The sequence below is a fragment of the Loxodonta africana genome, chromosome 3 (assembly GCF_030014295.1).
Source record: "Loxodonta africana isolate mLoxAfr1 chromosome 3, mLoxAfr1.hap2, whole genome shotgun sequence".
Classification (NCBI taxonomy): domain Eukaryota; kingdom Metazoa; phylum Chordata; class Mammalia; order Proboscidea; family Elephantidae; genus Loxodonta; species Loxodonta africana.
Genome location: NC_087344.1, coordinates 6,692,982 through 6,708,043, shown reverse-complemented (window position 1 = coordinate 6,708,043; position 15,062 = coordinate 6,692,982). Strand labels below are relative to the sequence as shown.

General features: G+C 49.4%; 1 protein-coding gene across 2 annotated transcripts; it reads left to right on the top strand.

The window, feature by feature from the left end:
• The first annotated feature begins 665 nt into the window (after positions 1–665).
• Positions 666–13,824, top strand: TMIGD2 (transmembrane and immunoglobulin domain containing 2). 2 transcript variants are annotated; one of them, XM_064280314.1, is made up of 5 exons: positions 666–759; positions 2,147–2,506; positions 12,844–12,879; positions 12,959–13,060; positions 13,352–13,824. In XM_064280314.1, the coding sequence occupies exons 1-5, from the start codon at positions 714–716 to the stop codon at positions 13,687–13,689; spliced, it is 882 nt and encodes a 293-aa protein (XP_064136384.1). In that variant the 5' UTR covers positions 666–713; the 3' UTR covers positions 13,690–13,824. The 2 variants fall into 2 exon arrangements, with proteins under 2 accessions (XP_064136384.1, XP_064136383.1); XM_064280313.1 differs by having other exon boundaries at positions 13,262–13,824.
• Positions 13,825–15,062: the final 1,238 nt, after the last annotated feature.

The window sequence follows — 15,062 nt, the reverse complement described above, 5'->3', positions numbered from 1 at the left end:
GCTCCTCTACAGGGTGCCTCCCTGTGACTGACTGATGGGAACAGTTCTTTGAAGGCAGCTGGGCTCTCAGTTCTGGGTAAGAAAAGAGGTCATGCTGTGGTTGGGAGTGAGACATTGAGGCCACTGGTCTGTCACCCCCTCCTGGGGACATTTCCTGCTGGGTGGGCCAAGGGTGCAGGGCTGGGAGGAACTCTAGAGCCTATGCAACCCCTCAACTGGGCCCCCAACTCCCTATACCTGTTGTGGGACCCAAAGCCATCAGCAGAAACCCGTTCTTCTGAACCTCAAAGGAAGACATTTTGGGGGCCAAAAAGGCTGAGATTCCACCATTCAATCCACCACTAGTCAAGCCAGGCTGTACTCCCTGGCCCCCTCCCCACCCCTGTGTCACCTACCCTTCAAATGCGTCCCCCCAGCCTATATGTGTGTATATATGATCTTCTAAGTAACTCCCACTCTCTGAGACACATCACCCCTAAACACGTACACACACATACTGACTTTCAGGCAAAAAAACACTTTGGGGAAACGGAGGCACGAGGTGGCAGGAAGCAGAGCCCCAAGCAACACCAGCCACCAGACATTTGACCTCTGGCCTGGGTGTCACAACTGCCTGGGGGAGGGCGGGGACTGTGGCAGGAAGTCTGTAGAGTGGGAGGGGGAGAGTGCGTGACTCGGCTCAGGCTAGGAGAGGGGGGATCGATGGGCCAGGGATGGAGTCCGCGAGCATAGCGCTGGTCCTCCTGGTGCAGCTCTCGGGTGAGTACCTGGCCCTCCTTCTCCCTTGCACCCTCCTCTTCTCCCTTACCCCGGCTGCCTGCCCCTTCCTCTCCAAACACTCCTAGACCTCATTCGCTCAGCCAAATAGGCTGTCTCTGGTGGGAGAATGGTTAAGAGATATGGCAGCTAACCAAAAGGTCAGCAGTTTGAATCCACCAGGTACTCCTTGGAATCTCTATGGGGTAGTTCTACTCTATCCTATAGGGTTGCTATGAGTCGGAATCCACTCAATGACAACAGGTTTAGTTTGGTTTTGGTTTTCTGATACTCAGAGCCTTATGTGGTTTCGAGGATTCCAGAATGTCCCCCCAGTGAGGGCTCCTAGGATAGTATCCAAACCCAACCATGACCTCCATTGCAATCCTGTGTGACCTGCCCCGCCAACCCCCGATCTGCTACCTCTTCCCATTCCTCTGACCTGCTGGCTTTTCTTTCTTTTTGTTTCAACACGCCAGACTGGACCCAACCTCAGGGCCTTTGCATATATTATTCCCGCTGCCTGGAACACTCTTCCCCAGATCTCATCCTTCTAGCCTCAGTTCAAATTCCACCTCAAATGCCACGGACTGGACACAACGTCCCCTCCTCGGGGTCTGACAAGCCTTATTGTGGCCCAAAGCAAAATTTATTCCTAGCCTCAGCCATGCCCACCCCCCACCCAAGTTCCCATCTTGCTGGCAGCTCTCGGCCGTTCTTGTTTCCATCTCTTCCAATTCAACTTGTAGTTCTTCCTGGGGCAACCTGCAAGTCTGTTCCACACAGTCAGGGTGGCCTTTTTCAAACTGAAAGGGAATCATGTTTTCTCCCTGCTCCCCTGGTTTCTTGGCACAGGGTTCTCCCCCGCCCCCACCCCCTTAGCCCCCCACCCAGTTGTCTACAAGGCCTTGTATAAACCATCCTCTGCTGACTTCTCTGATCCCAACTCCTCCCACTCTCCCCTTGCTCACTCTTTTCCAGCCACAGGGGCCTCTTCTCAGTTCCTCCAACTCACCAGGCATGGTTCTGCCTCAGGACCTTTGCACAGGCTGTTCCCTCTGCCTGGGATGCTCTTCCCACTGAGCTCCCCATGGCTCCAAACATCACCTCCTCAACAGGTAGATTCCCCTGGCCAGATCACCAGCCTCTGTCCTTTCTCTGCTCTCTATCTATGTGGCCAAGAGCTGGGCATGTCATAGAGCCCACCTCGAAGCCTCATGAGAGCTGAGCAAGTTAGACCCATTTCACAGGGAATGTCACTGAGCCTCAGAGAGGAGAAGTGACCTTCCCAAGATCACTCAGCCAGCAATGTGGCAGACCATGCCTCAACCCTGCAGCTCACACATTCGCCCTCCCAAGCAAGGCCTCACCCACCTCTCCCGTCCCCCAGCCCTACTAGGAACCACAAGCCTGAGCGTGAAGCAGGGACCCACATCACTGTGGGTAGAGCAAGGCAGCCAGGTGACCTTCACCTGCCAGGTGGCCTATGCCCAGGCCTGGGAGCTGCTCCGCATCGGGTGGACCAAAGACGGCCAAGTCTTGTGCCAGACACACGTCACCAACAACAGCCTCAGCCTGGGGGTCTGTGGGCCCCGGGGATGGCTCGTCTGGCAGTCGCCTGGCAACCTCACCTTGAGGCTGGACCAGGTGAGCGCCAACGACAGCGGGGACTATGTGTGCTGGGCGGCCGTGGAGATTCCCGAGCTGGAGGAGTCCGAGGGCAATGGCACGCATCTGCTGGTGGCGCCAGGTATGAGAACAGGCAGGGTGGGGAAGGTGCTGGGGACTTTGAACACCTAAAAGCATGTTACCGCTGTTATTGTTGTGTGCTGTTGAATCAACTCTGACTTGTGGCGATGCCATGCGCACAGAGAAGAACCGCTCCGTAGTCTTTTCAGAAGCAGATCGCCAGGCATTTCTTCCGCAGTGCTATTGGGTGGGTTTGAACTGCCAGCCTTTCTGCTGGTGGTCAAGCTCTTGACCATTTGAGCCATCCAGGGACTCCTCTAGAAGCATAAGGCTCTATAATTATTGTCGTCATTAGCTGTTGTTGTGTCAGCCCCTGACTCATGGTGACCCCAAGCCCAACAGAAGGAAAGGCTGCCTGGTCCTGTGCCATCCCCATGATTGGTTGAGGTTTGGACAGTTTTGATCTGTCTTAGTCATCTATTGCTGCTATAACAGAAATACCACAGGTGGATGGCTTTAATAAACAGAAGTTTATTCCCTCACACTTTAGGAAGCTCGAAGTCCGAATTCAGAGTACCAGCTCCAGGGGAAGGCTTTCTCTCTCTGTCAGCTCCGGAGGAAGGTCCTTGTTATCAACCTCCCTCTGGATCTAGGAGTTTCCCAGCACAGGGACCCGAGTTCCAAAGGGCACGCTCTGACCCTGGCTCTTCTTCCTTGGTGGTATGAAGTCCCTCTCCTCTCTGTTCACTTCTCTCTTTCATATCTCAAGAAAGGTTGACTCAACATACAACCTGATCTTGTAGACTGAGTCCTGCCTCATTAACATAACTGCCTCTAATCCTGCCTCATAAATATCGTACAGGTAGGATTTACAACATGTAGGATAATTGCATCAGATCACAAATGGTAGACAACCACATAACACTGGGAATCATGGCCTAGCCAAGGTGACACACATTTTGGGGGGATACAATTCAATCCACAACATGAGCCATAGTGTCTTTATAGGCTGATTTTCGGAAGTCAATTGCCAGGCCTTTCTTCCTAGTCCATCTTAGCCTGGAAGCTCCACTGAAACCTGTTCGGCATCCTAGCAACGTGCAAGCCCCCGCTGACAAATGGGCGGTGGCTGTACATGAGGTGCACTGGCTGGGAATCGAACCCTGGTCTCCCGCGTGGAAGGCGAGAACTCTACAGTGAGCCAACACTGCGCATATACTTGAATCGTGAAACCCATTGCTGTCGAGTTGATCCTGATTCACAGCAACCCTGTAGGGCAGAGCAGAACTCCCCCATAGAGTTTCCAAGGCTGTGGTCTTTACAGAAGCAGACTGCCCCATCTTTCTGCCCCTGAGCCGCTGGTAGGTTTGAACCACTGACCTTTTGGTCAGCAGCCGAGCACTTAACCACGGTGCCACCAGGGTTGCTCTCTTGAATCATGGAGACATTAAATTCTAACTCTTAGAATTAAATTGTGTGTTGTCAACAGGGGCGAGTATTGGTTCTTGTGGGGCAGAAAGCATCTCACTCTTTTTATGCATAAAGTACAGTACACCCACAGTACCTAAACAGATACACAGTATGTCTACGGTATGAAAATTTCAAGGAGTACAATTAAAGGGGAAAAAAAAAAGTCTCCTTGGGAGGGTGTATTGGTTTCCTGTGGCTGCATAACAAAGCCCCACAAACTGGGTGGCTTAAAAACAACGGAAGTGTGTTGTCTCACAGTCTGGAAGCTAGAAGTCCAAGTTCAGGGTGTCCGCAGGGCCATGCTCCTTCTGAAGGCTTCAGGGCTCCTTCCTCATCTCTTCCAGCTTCTGGTGGCCCCAGGCGTTCCTTGGCTTGTGGCTGCATCACTCCAATCCCTGCCTCCATCTTCACATGGCGGCTTCCCTCTGTGTCTGTCTGTCTCTTCTCCTCTTAGAAGGACACCGGTCATATAGGATCAGGATCCACCCTACTCCAGTATGACCTCGTGTGAACTTAACTGATACCATCTGCAAAGACCCCATTTCTATACAAGGTCATGTTCACCGTTGCGGGGTGGCGGGGGGGGTGGTGGTTAGGACATCAATATATTTTTTGGGGTAAAAAAAGTTAGAAAGGCTGAATTAAGGGAACAGCCCATTCTAGAATCTTAGACTCACACACTCTTAAATCCTTTAGTAAAGACAGAATTTTGCAGTCCCAGAGTGTAAGAGCAGAGAATTCTAGAACCCAAGAGTCTGCAATAGAAAGCAGCCTCCAAGCCGGAAGGACTTTGCAGATCAGTTAAGCCAGAGGCCTCATTTTACAGAGAAGAGAAAACTGAGGTTCAGATTGGGCCAAAACGTGTCCAGTGCTGCACACAAGCCAGGAGCACAAGAGCCTGGCTCACACATTTCCCACACTCTGGACAAACCCTGTATGGGGGCTGGAGACCCAAGCTGACCCAGACCCAGCTTCTGCTCTCCGTGGTTCCTGCTTGCTCTGAGCACGTGCCCGGCTCCCATGTGGCAGACTGCAGTCCCTGACCCCTGTTCCTTTCCCCTCACCACAGCCCCAGGGGATGGATGCCCACGGCTCTCCAGCTGGCAACATCCTGCCCATTGGCAGGGGAACCCGTCTGCCTCTGGAGTGACTGTTATGGCTGTCTTGCCCGCCCCCACCCCTCAAGAGGCAAGGGGGCTAATTATCAATTAGCAGAGGCGGGGCAGAGAGACATCAAGCTGTGTGCTGGGAGCTGGCTCCAGTCCAGCTTGGCACAGCTGGCTTCCCCCCTCCACTCCACAGCTGCTCGGAGACTCAGGAAGCGCCCGCCAACCTCAGAACCTATAAGATGAAGAGGCTGGGGGTGCTTCCTCTCCTCTTAGCCACAGCAGATGGAGCCTGTGGCTGGAGTTCATACCCCTCACACTGACGTGCCATTTATGTGCTATGTGGTCTTGGGCCATGGTTTAACCTCTCTGGCCCTGTTTCCTCAGCTCCTCCCCAGGTTGAATGGGTATATGATCATATCTAAAGCACTTAGAGGCCAGGACATAGTAAGCGCTCAGTAAATGTAAGTGATTATTATTTCTAGGCTGAGGATTACTCACCAACACTCAAATATTCAGGCTGGTGGAGGCACTTTTCCCCCCAGAAACAGCTGAGGTCCTGCCCGCCCTCACCTCTGAGACAGAGAAGGAAGGGAGGGCTGAGGCGAGCAAGGTCTTGGTTTGAAGCTCGGCCCTGCTGCCATCAGGGTGTGTGACCACAGAAAAGTCACTTAGATTCTCCAAGCCTCAGTTTCCTTTATTGTAGAATGGGCTTGGCACAGTCCATGAGTACGAGGGAGTCCAGGATGGGGATGATGGAGCTCATGATGACAGTGATGGCGCTCATGGTGGGGACATGGAGCTCACGATGCAGATGATAGAGTACGTGGTGGGGATGATGGGGATGATGGAGCTCATGGTGGGGGTGGTGGGGCTCGTAGTGGGGCTCATGGTGGAGATGATGGAGCTCATGGTGGGGGTGGTGGAGCTCATGATGGGAGTGGTGGAGCTCATGATGGGGGTGATGGAGTTCACTGTCGGTGTGTAGAGCTCATGATGAAGATGATAAGAGTTCATGGTGGGGATGATGGGGATGATGGAGCTCATGACGGCGATGGTGGAGCTCGTGAAGGTTGTGGAGCTGACAGCGAGGATGATAGAGCTCATGACAAGGATGGTGTAGCTCATGAAGGGGATTTGGAGCTCATGGTGAAGATTATGGAGTTCATGGTGGGGATGATGGGTGTCTTACTTATCTAGTGCTGCTATAACAGAAATGCCATAAGTGGATGGCTTTAACAAACGGAAATTTATTCTCTCACAGTCTAGGATGCTAGAAGTCCAAATTCTGGGCACCAGGTCTAGGGGAAGGTTTTCTGCCTCTGTTGGTTCTGGGGGAAGGTCCTTGTCACCAATCTTCCCCCAGTCTAGGGGCTGCTCAGTACAAGGACTCTGAGTCCAAAGGACACTCTCCACTCCTGGTGCTTCTTTTTTGGTGGCATGAGGTCCCTACCTCTCTGCTTGCTTCTCTCTCCTTTTATCTCTTGTAAGATAAAAGATGATGCAGTCCATACATCAACAAAAAGAACATTGAAGAGGAAATAACCAAGTCAATACCATTCACAGTAGCCCCCAAGAAGATGAAATACTTAGGAATAAATCTTACCAAGGATGTAAAAGACCTATACAAAGAAAACTACAAAGCTCTACTACAAGAAATTCAAAAGGACATACTTAAGTGGAAAAACACACCCTGCTCATGGATAGGAAGACTTAACATAGTAAAAATGTCTAGTCTACCAAAAGCCATCTATACATATAACGCACTTCCGATCCAAATTCCAATGTCATATTTTAAGGTGATAGAGAAACAAATCACTAATTTCATATGGAAGGGAAAGAAGCCTCGGATAAGTAAAGCATTACTGAAAAAGAAGAAGAAAGTGGGAGGCCTCACTCTACCTGATTTCAGAAGCTATTATACAGCTACAGTAGTCAAAACAGCCTGGTACTGGTACAACAACAGGCACATAGACCAATGGCACAGAATTGAGAACCCAGACATAGATCCATCCCCGTATGAGCAGCTGATACTTGACAAAGGCCCAGTGTCAGTTAAATGGGGAAAAGATAGTCTTTTTAACAAATGGTGCTGGCATAACTGGATATCCATTTGCAAAAAAATGAAACAGGACCCATACCTCACACCATGCACAAAAACTAACTCCAAGTGGATCAAAGACCTAAACAGAAAGACTAAAACGATAAAAATCACGGAAGAAAAAATAGGGACAACGTTAGGAGCCCTAATACAAGGCATAAACAGAATACAAAACATTACCAAAAATGACGAAGAGAAACCCGATAACTGGGAGCTCCTAAAAATCAAACACCTATGCTCATCTAAAGACTTCACCAAAAGAGTAAAAAGACCACCTACAGACTGGGAAAGAATTTTCAGCTATGACATCTCCGACCAGCGCCTGATCTCTAAAATCTACATGATTCTGTCAAAACTCAACCACAAAAAGACAAACAACCCAATCAAGAAGTGGGCAAAGGATATGAACACACACTTCACTAAAGAAGATATTCAGGCAGCTAACAGATACATGAGAAAATGCTCTCGATCATTAGCCATTAGAGAAATGCAGATTAAAACTACGATGAGATTCCATCTCACTCCAACAAGGCTGGCATTAATCCAAAAAACACAAAATAATAAATGTTGGAGAGGCTGTGGAGAGATTGGAACTCTTATACACTGCTGGTGGGAATGTAAAATGGTACAACCACTTTGGAAATCTATCTGGCGTTATCTTAAACAGTTAGAAATAGAACTACCATACAACCTAGAAATCCCACTCCTCGGAATATACCCTAGAGAAACAAGAGCCTTCATACAAACAGATATATGCACACCCATGTTTATTGCAGCTCTGTTTACAATAGCAAAAAGCTGGAAGCAACCAAGGTGTCCATCTACGGATGAATGGGTAAATAAATTGTGGTATATTCACACAATGGAATACTACGCATTGATAAAGAACAGTGACGAATCTGTGAAACATTTCATAACATGGAGGAACCTGGAAGGCATTATGCTGAGCGAAATCATTCAGAGGCAAAAGGACAAATAGTGTATAAGACCACTATTATAAGATCTTGAGAAATAGTATAATCTGAGAAGAACACATACTTTTGTGGTTACGAGTTGGGGAGGGAGGGAGGGAGGGAGAGGGTTTTTTACTGATTAATTAGCTGAAAAGAACTGCGTTAGGTGAAGGGAAGGACAACACTCAATACATGGAAGGTCAGCTCAACTGGACTGGACTGGACCAAAAGCAAAGAAGTTTCCGGGATAAAATGAATACTTCAAAGGTCAGCGGAGCAAGGGCGGGGGTTTGGGAACCATGGTTTAAGGGGACTTCTAAGTCAATTGGCAAAATAATTCTATTATGAAAACATTCTGCATCCCACTTTGAAATGTGGTGTCTGGGGTCTTAAAAGCTAACAAGCGGCCATCTAAGATGCATCAATTGGTCTCAACCCACCTGGAGCAAAGGAGAATGAAGAACACCAAGGTCACACAACAACTAAGAGCCCAAGAGACAGAGAGGGCCACATGAACCAGAGACCTACATTATCCTGAGACCAGAAGAACTAGTTGGTGCCCGGCCACAACCGATGACTGCCCTCACAGGGAGCACAATAAAGAACCCTTGAGGGAGCAGGAGATAAGTGGGATGCAGACCCCAAATTCTCATAAAAAGACCATACTTAATGGTCTGGATGTGACTAGAGGAATCCCGGCAGTCACGGTCCCCAAACCTTCTGTTGGCACAGGACGGGAACCATCCCCGAAGACAATTCATCAGACATGAAAGGGACTGGACAGTGGGTGGGAGAGAGATGCTGATGAAGAGTGAGCTAATTATATCAGGTGGACACTTGAGATTGTGTTGGCATCTCCTGTCTGGAGGGGGGATGGGAGGATAGAGAGAGCTGGAGGCTGCCAAAGTTTTCACGAAAGGAGAGACTGGAAGGGCTGACTCATTAGGGGGAGAGCAAGTGGGAGTAAGGAGTAAGATGTATATTAACTTATATGTGACAGACTGACTTAATTTGTAAACGTTCACTTGAAGCTCAATAAAAGTTAAAAAAAAAAAAAAAAAGATGATGCAGGCCACATCCCAGGGAAGCTCCCTTTACTTCAGGTCAGGGCTGTGACCTGAGTAAGGGTGTTGCATCCCACCCTAATCCTCTTTAACATAACCTAATCTTGCGTCATTAACCAGAGGCAGAGATTAGGATTTACAACACATAGGAAAATCACATCAAATCACAAAATGGAGGTCAACCACACAATCATGGGAATCATGGCCCAGCCAAGTTGTCACATATTTTGGGGGGACACAATTCAATCCATGACAGTGGGGGTGATGGAGCTTATAATAAGGGTGATGGGGTTGGTGGAACTCATAGTGGGAATGGGGAAATGGTGGAACACATGAAGGTAGGGCAGCTGACAATGAGGGTGACGGAGCTCATGATGGGGATGGTGGAGCTCGTGATGAAGATGACGGGGTTCATGGTGGGTATGATGTGGATAATGGAGCTCATGATGGGGATGGTGGAATTCACAAGGGTGGTGAAGCTGACAATGAGGATGACGAAGTTCATGATGAGGATGGTGGGTCTCATAGCAGGATGATCGAGCTCATGGTGAGGGCGATGGGGCTCATGATGGGGATGATGGAGCTCAGGACAAGGATAATGGAGCTCATGGTTGGGATGTTAGGGTTCATCATGGAGATGGTGGAACACATGATGGCTGTTATGGATTGAACTGTGTCCTTCAAAAATATGTGTTGTAAATGCTAACCCCTCTGTCTGTGGTTATTAATCCTATTTGGGGATGAGTTTTCTTTGTTATGTTAATAAGACAGGATTAGTGTATGGTGCGTCTTAAGTCAACCCTTTTCGAGATACAAAAGAAATTTAACAAGCAAGTGAGAGAAGCAGATATGGGGGAAGAGAAAAGCCAAGCCACATGAAGATCACCACAAATTCAGACTCCCAGGCTCCTAATGTGAGGACTATTGATATTAAGCTTCTCCATCATCTCTTTTAATAGATGTAGTTGATTTGGTTCCTGTGTGTTCCATCTGGTGAGGTCCACGTGTACAGTCACCACTTATGTTGTTGTAAAAAGGTATTAACAATGAATATAGGTCGTTGGTCTTGCAGAATTCTATCATGAGATTTCCGGTGTCGTTTCTATCACCAAGGCCATATTTCCAACTACTGACCCTTCTTTATTTCCAACTTTCACATTCCAATCACCAGTAATTATCAATGCATCTTGATTTCCAACTTTCACATTCCAATCACCAGTAATTATCAATGCATCTTGATTATTCATGTGATCAATTTCAGACTGCAGAAGTTAGTAAAAATCTTCAATTTCTTCATCTTTGGCATTCTGACTATGGAACAGACCATCAATTGCTCATATGCAAGTTCAAGTTGAAGCTGAAGAAAATTAGAACAAGTCCATGAGAGCTAAAGTACAACCTTGAGTATGTCCCACTTGAATTTAGAGACCATCTCAAGAATAGATTTGACATATGAACACTAATGACCGAAGACCAGACGAGTTGTGAGATGACATCAGGGACATCATACATGAAGATAGCAAAAAGTCATTAAAAAGACAGGAAAGAAAGAAAAGGCCAAAATGTATGTCAGAAGAGACTCTGAAGCTTGACCTTGAACACAGAGTAGCAAAAGCAAATAGAAGAAACGATGAAGTAAAATAGCTGAACAGAAGATTTCAAAAGGCAGCTTGAGAAGACAAAGTATTATGATGACATGTGCAAAGACCTGGAGTTAGAAAACCAAAAGGGAAGAACACTCTCAGCATTTCTCAAGTTGAAAGAACTGATGAAAAAAATTCAAGCCTTGAGTTGCAATATTGAAGGAGTCTTTGGGCAAAATATTTAACAATGCAGGAACCATCAAAAAAAGACAGAAGGAATACACAGAGTCACTGAACTAAAAAGAATCAGTCGACATTCAGCCATTTCAGGAGGTGGCATATGGTCAGGAACCGATGGTACAGAAGGAAGAAGTCCAAGCTGCTCTGAAGGCATTGGCGAAAAACAAGGCTCCAGGAATTGATGGAATATCAATTGAGATGTTTCAACAAACGGATGCAGCGCTGGAGGTGCTCACTCGTCTCTATGCCAAGAAACTTGGAAGACAGTTACCTGGCCGGCCAGCTGGAAGAAATCCATATTTATGCCTATTCCTAAGAAAGGTGATCCAACCAAATGCGGAAATTGTAGAACAATATCATAAGTATCACACGCAAGTAAAATTTTGCAGATCATTCACAAACGGCTGCAGCAGTGTATCGACAGGGAACTGCCAGAAATTCAGGCCGGTTTCAGAAGAGGACGTGGAACCAGGGATATCATTGCTGATGTCAGATGGATCCTGGCTGAAAGCAGAGAATACCAGAAGGATGTTTACCTGTGTTTTATTGATTATGCAAAGGCATTCGACTGTGTGGGTCATAACAAACTATGGATAACACTGCGAAGAATGGGAATTCCAGAACACTTCATTGTGCTCGTACGGAACTTGTACATAGACCAAGAGGCAGTTGTTGGAACAGAACAAGAGGATACCGTGTGGTTTAAAATCAGGAAAGGAGTGTGTCAGAGTTGTATCCTTTCACCATACTTATTCCATCTGTATGCTGAGCAAATAATCTGATCAACTGGACTATATGAAGAAGAACGGGGCATCAGGGTTGGAGGAAGACTCATTAACAACCTGCATTATGCAGATGACACAGCCTTGCTTGCTGAAAGTGAAGAGGACTTGAAGGACTTACTGATGAAGATCAAAGACCACAGCCTTCAGTATCAGCTGCACCTCAACATAAAGAAAACAAAAATCCTCACCCATGGGACCAGCAGTCAAGAAATCAAAAGATTCACTGCATTGGGCAAATCTGCGCGAAAGATCTTTAAAGTGTTAAAAAGCAAGGATGGTCCTTTGAGCACTGAGGTGTGCCCGGCCCAAGCCTTGGTGTTTTCAGGTGCCTCATATGCATGAAAAGCTGGACAATGAATAAGGAAGACCGAAAAAGAATTGATGCCTTTGAATTGTGGTGTTGGTGAAGACCACTGAATATACCATGGACTGCCAGAAGAAGTACAGCCAGAATGCTCCTTAGAAGCAAGGATGGCGAGACTTCGCCTCACACTTTTGTCATGTTATCAGGAGGGATCAGTCCCTGGAGAAGGACATGACGCTCGGTAACGTAGAGGGTCAGGGAAAAAGAGGAAGACCCTCAATGAGATGGTTCGACACAGTGGCTGCAACAATGGGGTCAAACATAACAACAGTTGTGAGGATGGCACGGGACCGAGCAGTGGGTGGCTACGAGTCAGAACTGACTCGATGGTACCTAACCACAACAACTGTGAAAACATAGATTTCCATTTGTTAAAGCCACCCATTTATGGTATTTCTGTTGTAACAGCACTAGATTACTGACAGTGGGATGACAGGGGTCGTGATGTGGATGGTGGAGTGCATGATAAGGGTGATGGGACCAGTGATGAGCGTGATGAAAAAATCCAGTTGGCAGTTATTTCACAATAACTGCCAAGGTAGGGACAATTATCCCCATTTAATAGAAGAGGAAATCGAGGGTCAGAGAGAACACCATCCCTGAGTCATGCAGCATGGCAGGGCAGGAGTTCCAAGGTCTCACGTGGGGAAAGAGGAAGCTTCTGAGGCTGAAGAGTACAGGAGGCCGGACTCCAAGGTGGGTATCCCCGCAACCAAGTTTTCTTGTCCGCAGATGATCCCCAAGGGACCCCTGCTTCCAGCTTCCCAGGTGAGCCCCGCCCACATGTCTCTCCCCCAGCTCCGTCCCCGCTCCCGTTCTCCTCTCAGAACGCCCACGGTCCCCACAGGACTTCTCTCCTCGCTGCTGATGGCGGGGGTCGTGGTCGTGGCCGCTATCGCGCTGGGCGCTGGGATCTGGGGCCGCCGTCGCCGTCTGCACAGGGACTCAGGTAAGGGCCCAGGTAACTGAGGACTCCCCCATCTGCTGGCGACCCCGCCCCCTCGTGGCGGAGGCGGGAACTGCAGCCGTTTGACTTGAGGGAATGGATTCCCATAGGGTTTATGTACCAGCCCTTGGAAGGGGGTGGGCTAGGGCAGCGGGGAGGGGGAGATAGATGGAGAAGGCTGTCCCCTGCACCCGTGTTTTTCAGGAGTGAAGACAGAGTCCCCAGAGGTGGGCCAGGCCGGCTCTCTTGAGCAACTGTCAACTTTTGGCCTGTGTCACCCCCCTCCCCCGCCAGGAAATCATTTCTACAGCAATGTCCTATACCGGCCCCAGGGAACCCCAAAGAAGACTAAGGCGTGGCCTGGGGAAAGGAAGGTGCTGGACCCACCCAGATCGGACCAGAAAGGCCAGAGCTTCTATTCGACCTCTTTCCCCCAGCCCCCCAAACCCCAGCCGTGTCTGCCCCCCAATCCCCAGCCGTGTCTGCCCCCCAACCTCCAGCCATGTCTGCCCCCCAGACCTTGCCCCAGCCTGGGACCTAGCCACCCCATCTCTACCATGGTCTCTCCCAGCCCACGTGCCTTTGAGCAGCCATGGCCAAGAGGGTCTCCTAGAGGGGGAAGGAGAGTCTGAGCTCCTGGGCATCCCGGAGGGACCCCACCAGCGGCTCAGGCTATGTGGAAATGTAACTGACCCTGGACCTCCCTCCTCCCCCACAACACCCAATAAAGCCTAGTGAAGAAAGCAAAGGCAGAGTTGATGGCAATTTGGCGGTTCAGTGGTAGAATTCTCACCTTCCATGCGGGAGACCCAGGATCAATTTCCAGCCAGTGGGCCTCATGAGCAGCCAGCCACCACCTGTCGTCAGTGGAGGCTTGCGTGTTGCTAGGCTGCTGACGGCTTCAGCAGAACCTCCAGACTAAGATGGACTAGGAGGAAGACCTGGCGATCAGCTTCCAAAAATGAGTGAAAACCCCGTGGGACACAGCAGTGTGATCCACAGGCGATCGTGGGGATGGCGCAGGGCCAGGCGGCATTTTGTTCCGTTGTGCACGGGATTGCGAGTCAGGGGCTGACTCAATGGCAGCTAACAGCAACATGGCTCAGGCTAAGCCAGGGAGCGACATCAGGCCCATGTGGGCACAGAGACAAACTCAGTAAGTGCAAGTCTGGGTGGGAGGAGAATGGCAGACCCTCGGAACACCTCTGCCAGGAGCTCAGCCTCCCCCTCCTGGGAGCCCTCCTGGATTTAAGACTAGGTGGGCCCTCCCGGTATGCTTTCTCGTTACTCTCCTTTGTGGCGCTCAACACAGATTGTGATGCCTGCTGTTGTTAAGTGCCATCGGATTGATTCTGACTCCTAGTGACCCCATATGACAGAGCAGAACTGCCCCATAGGGTTTCCTAGGCTGTAATCTTTACAGGAGCAGATCACCAGGCCTTTCTACCAAAGAGCCACTGGGTGGGTTTGAACCGCTGACCTTTAGGTTAGTGGAGCCCTGGTGCAACAGTGGTTAAGAGCTCAGCAGCTAACCAAAAGGTGGGCAGTTTGACTCCACCAGCCACTCCTTGGAAACCCTATGGGGCAGTTCTATTCTGTCCTGTAGGTTTGCTATGAGTCGATTATGTAATTTGTCGGTGACTTGGTTAATGCCCAGTGGACTAGAAGCACGTCTGCCCTGTTCACACCCTTATCCCCAGCGCCCAACAGCTAATGACAGACAGTAGGGGCCCAGAGCTCCCAGAGATGGTTGGAGAGACCCTCTGTTGCAAGGGGACTCTGACATCTCACCAGCCTTGGGTGGGGGGACAGGTCCAAGGAGCAGGGAGGCAGTGTCCCCAGCCTCTCAGCAGTGCCCTACTCTGGGACCACCCCCTCCCCAGCTGACACCTCCCCCCAGGCAGCCCTGGGGAGGAAGGGTAGGTCAGGGGCTCCCTGGGGTTTACCAGCCCCGGGGTCTCCTGCCAGACTATCACCTTGAAGTGACACCAGCTGGGATGGGCCC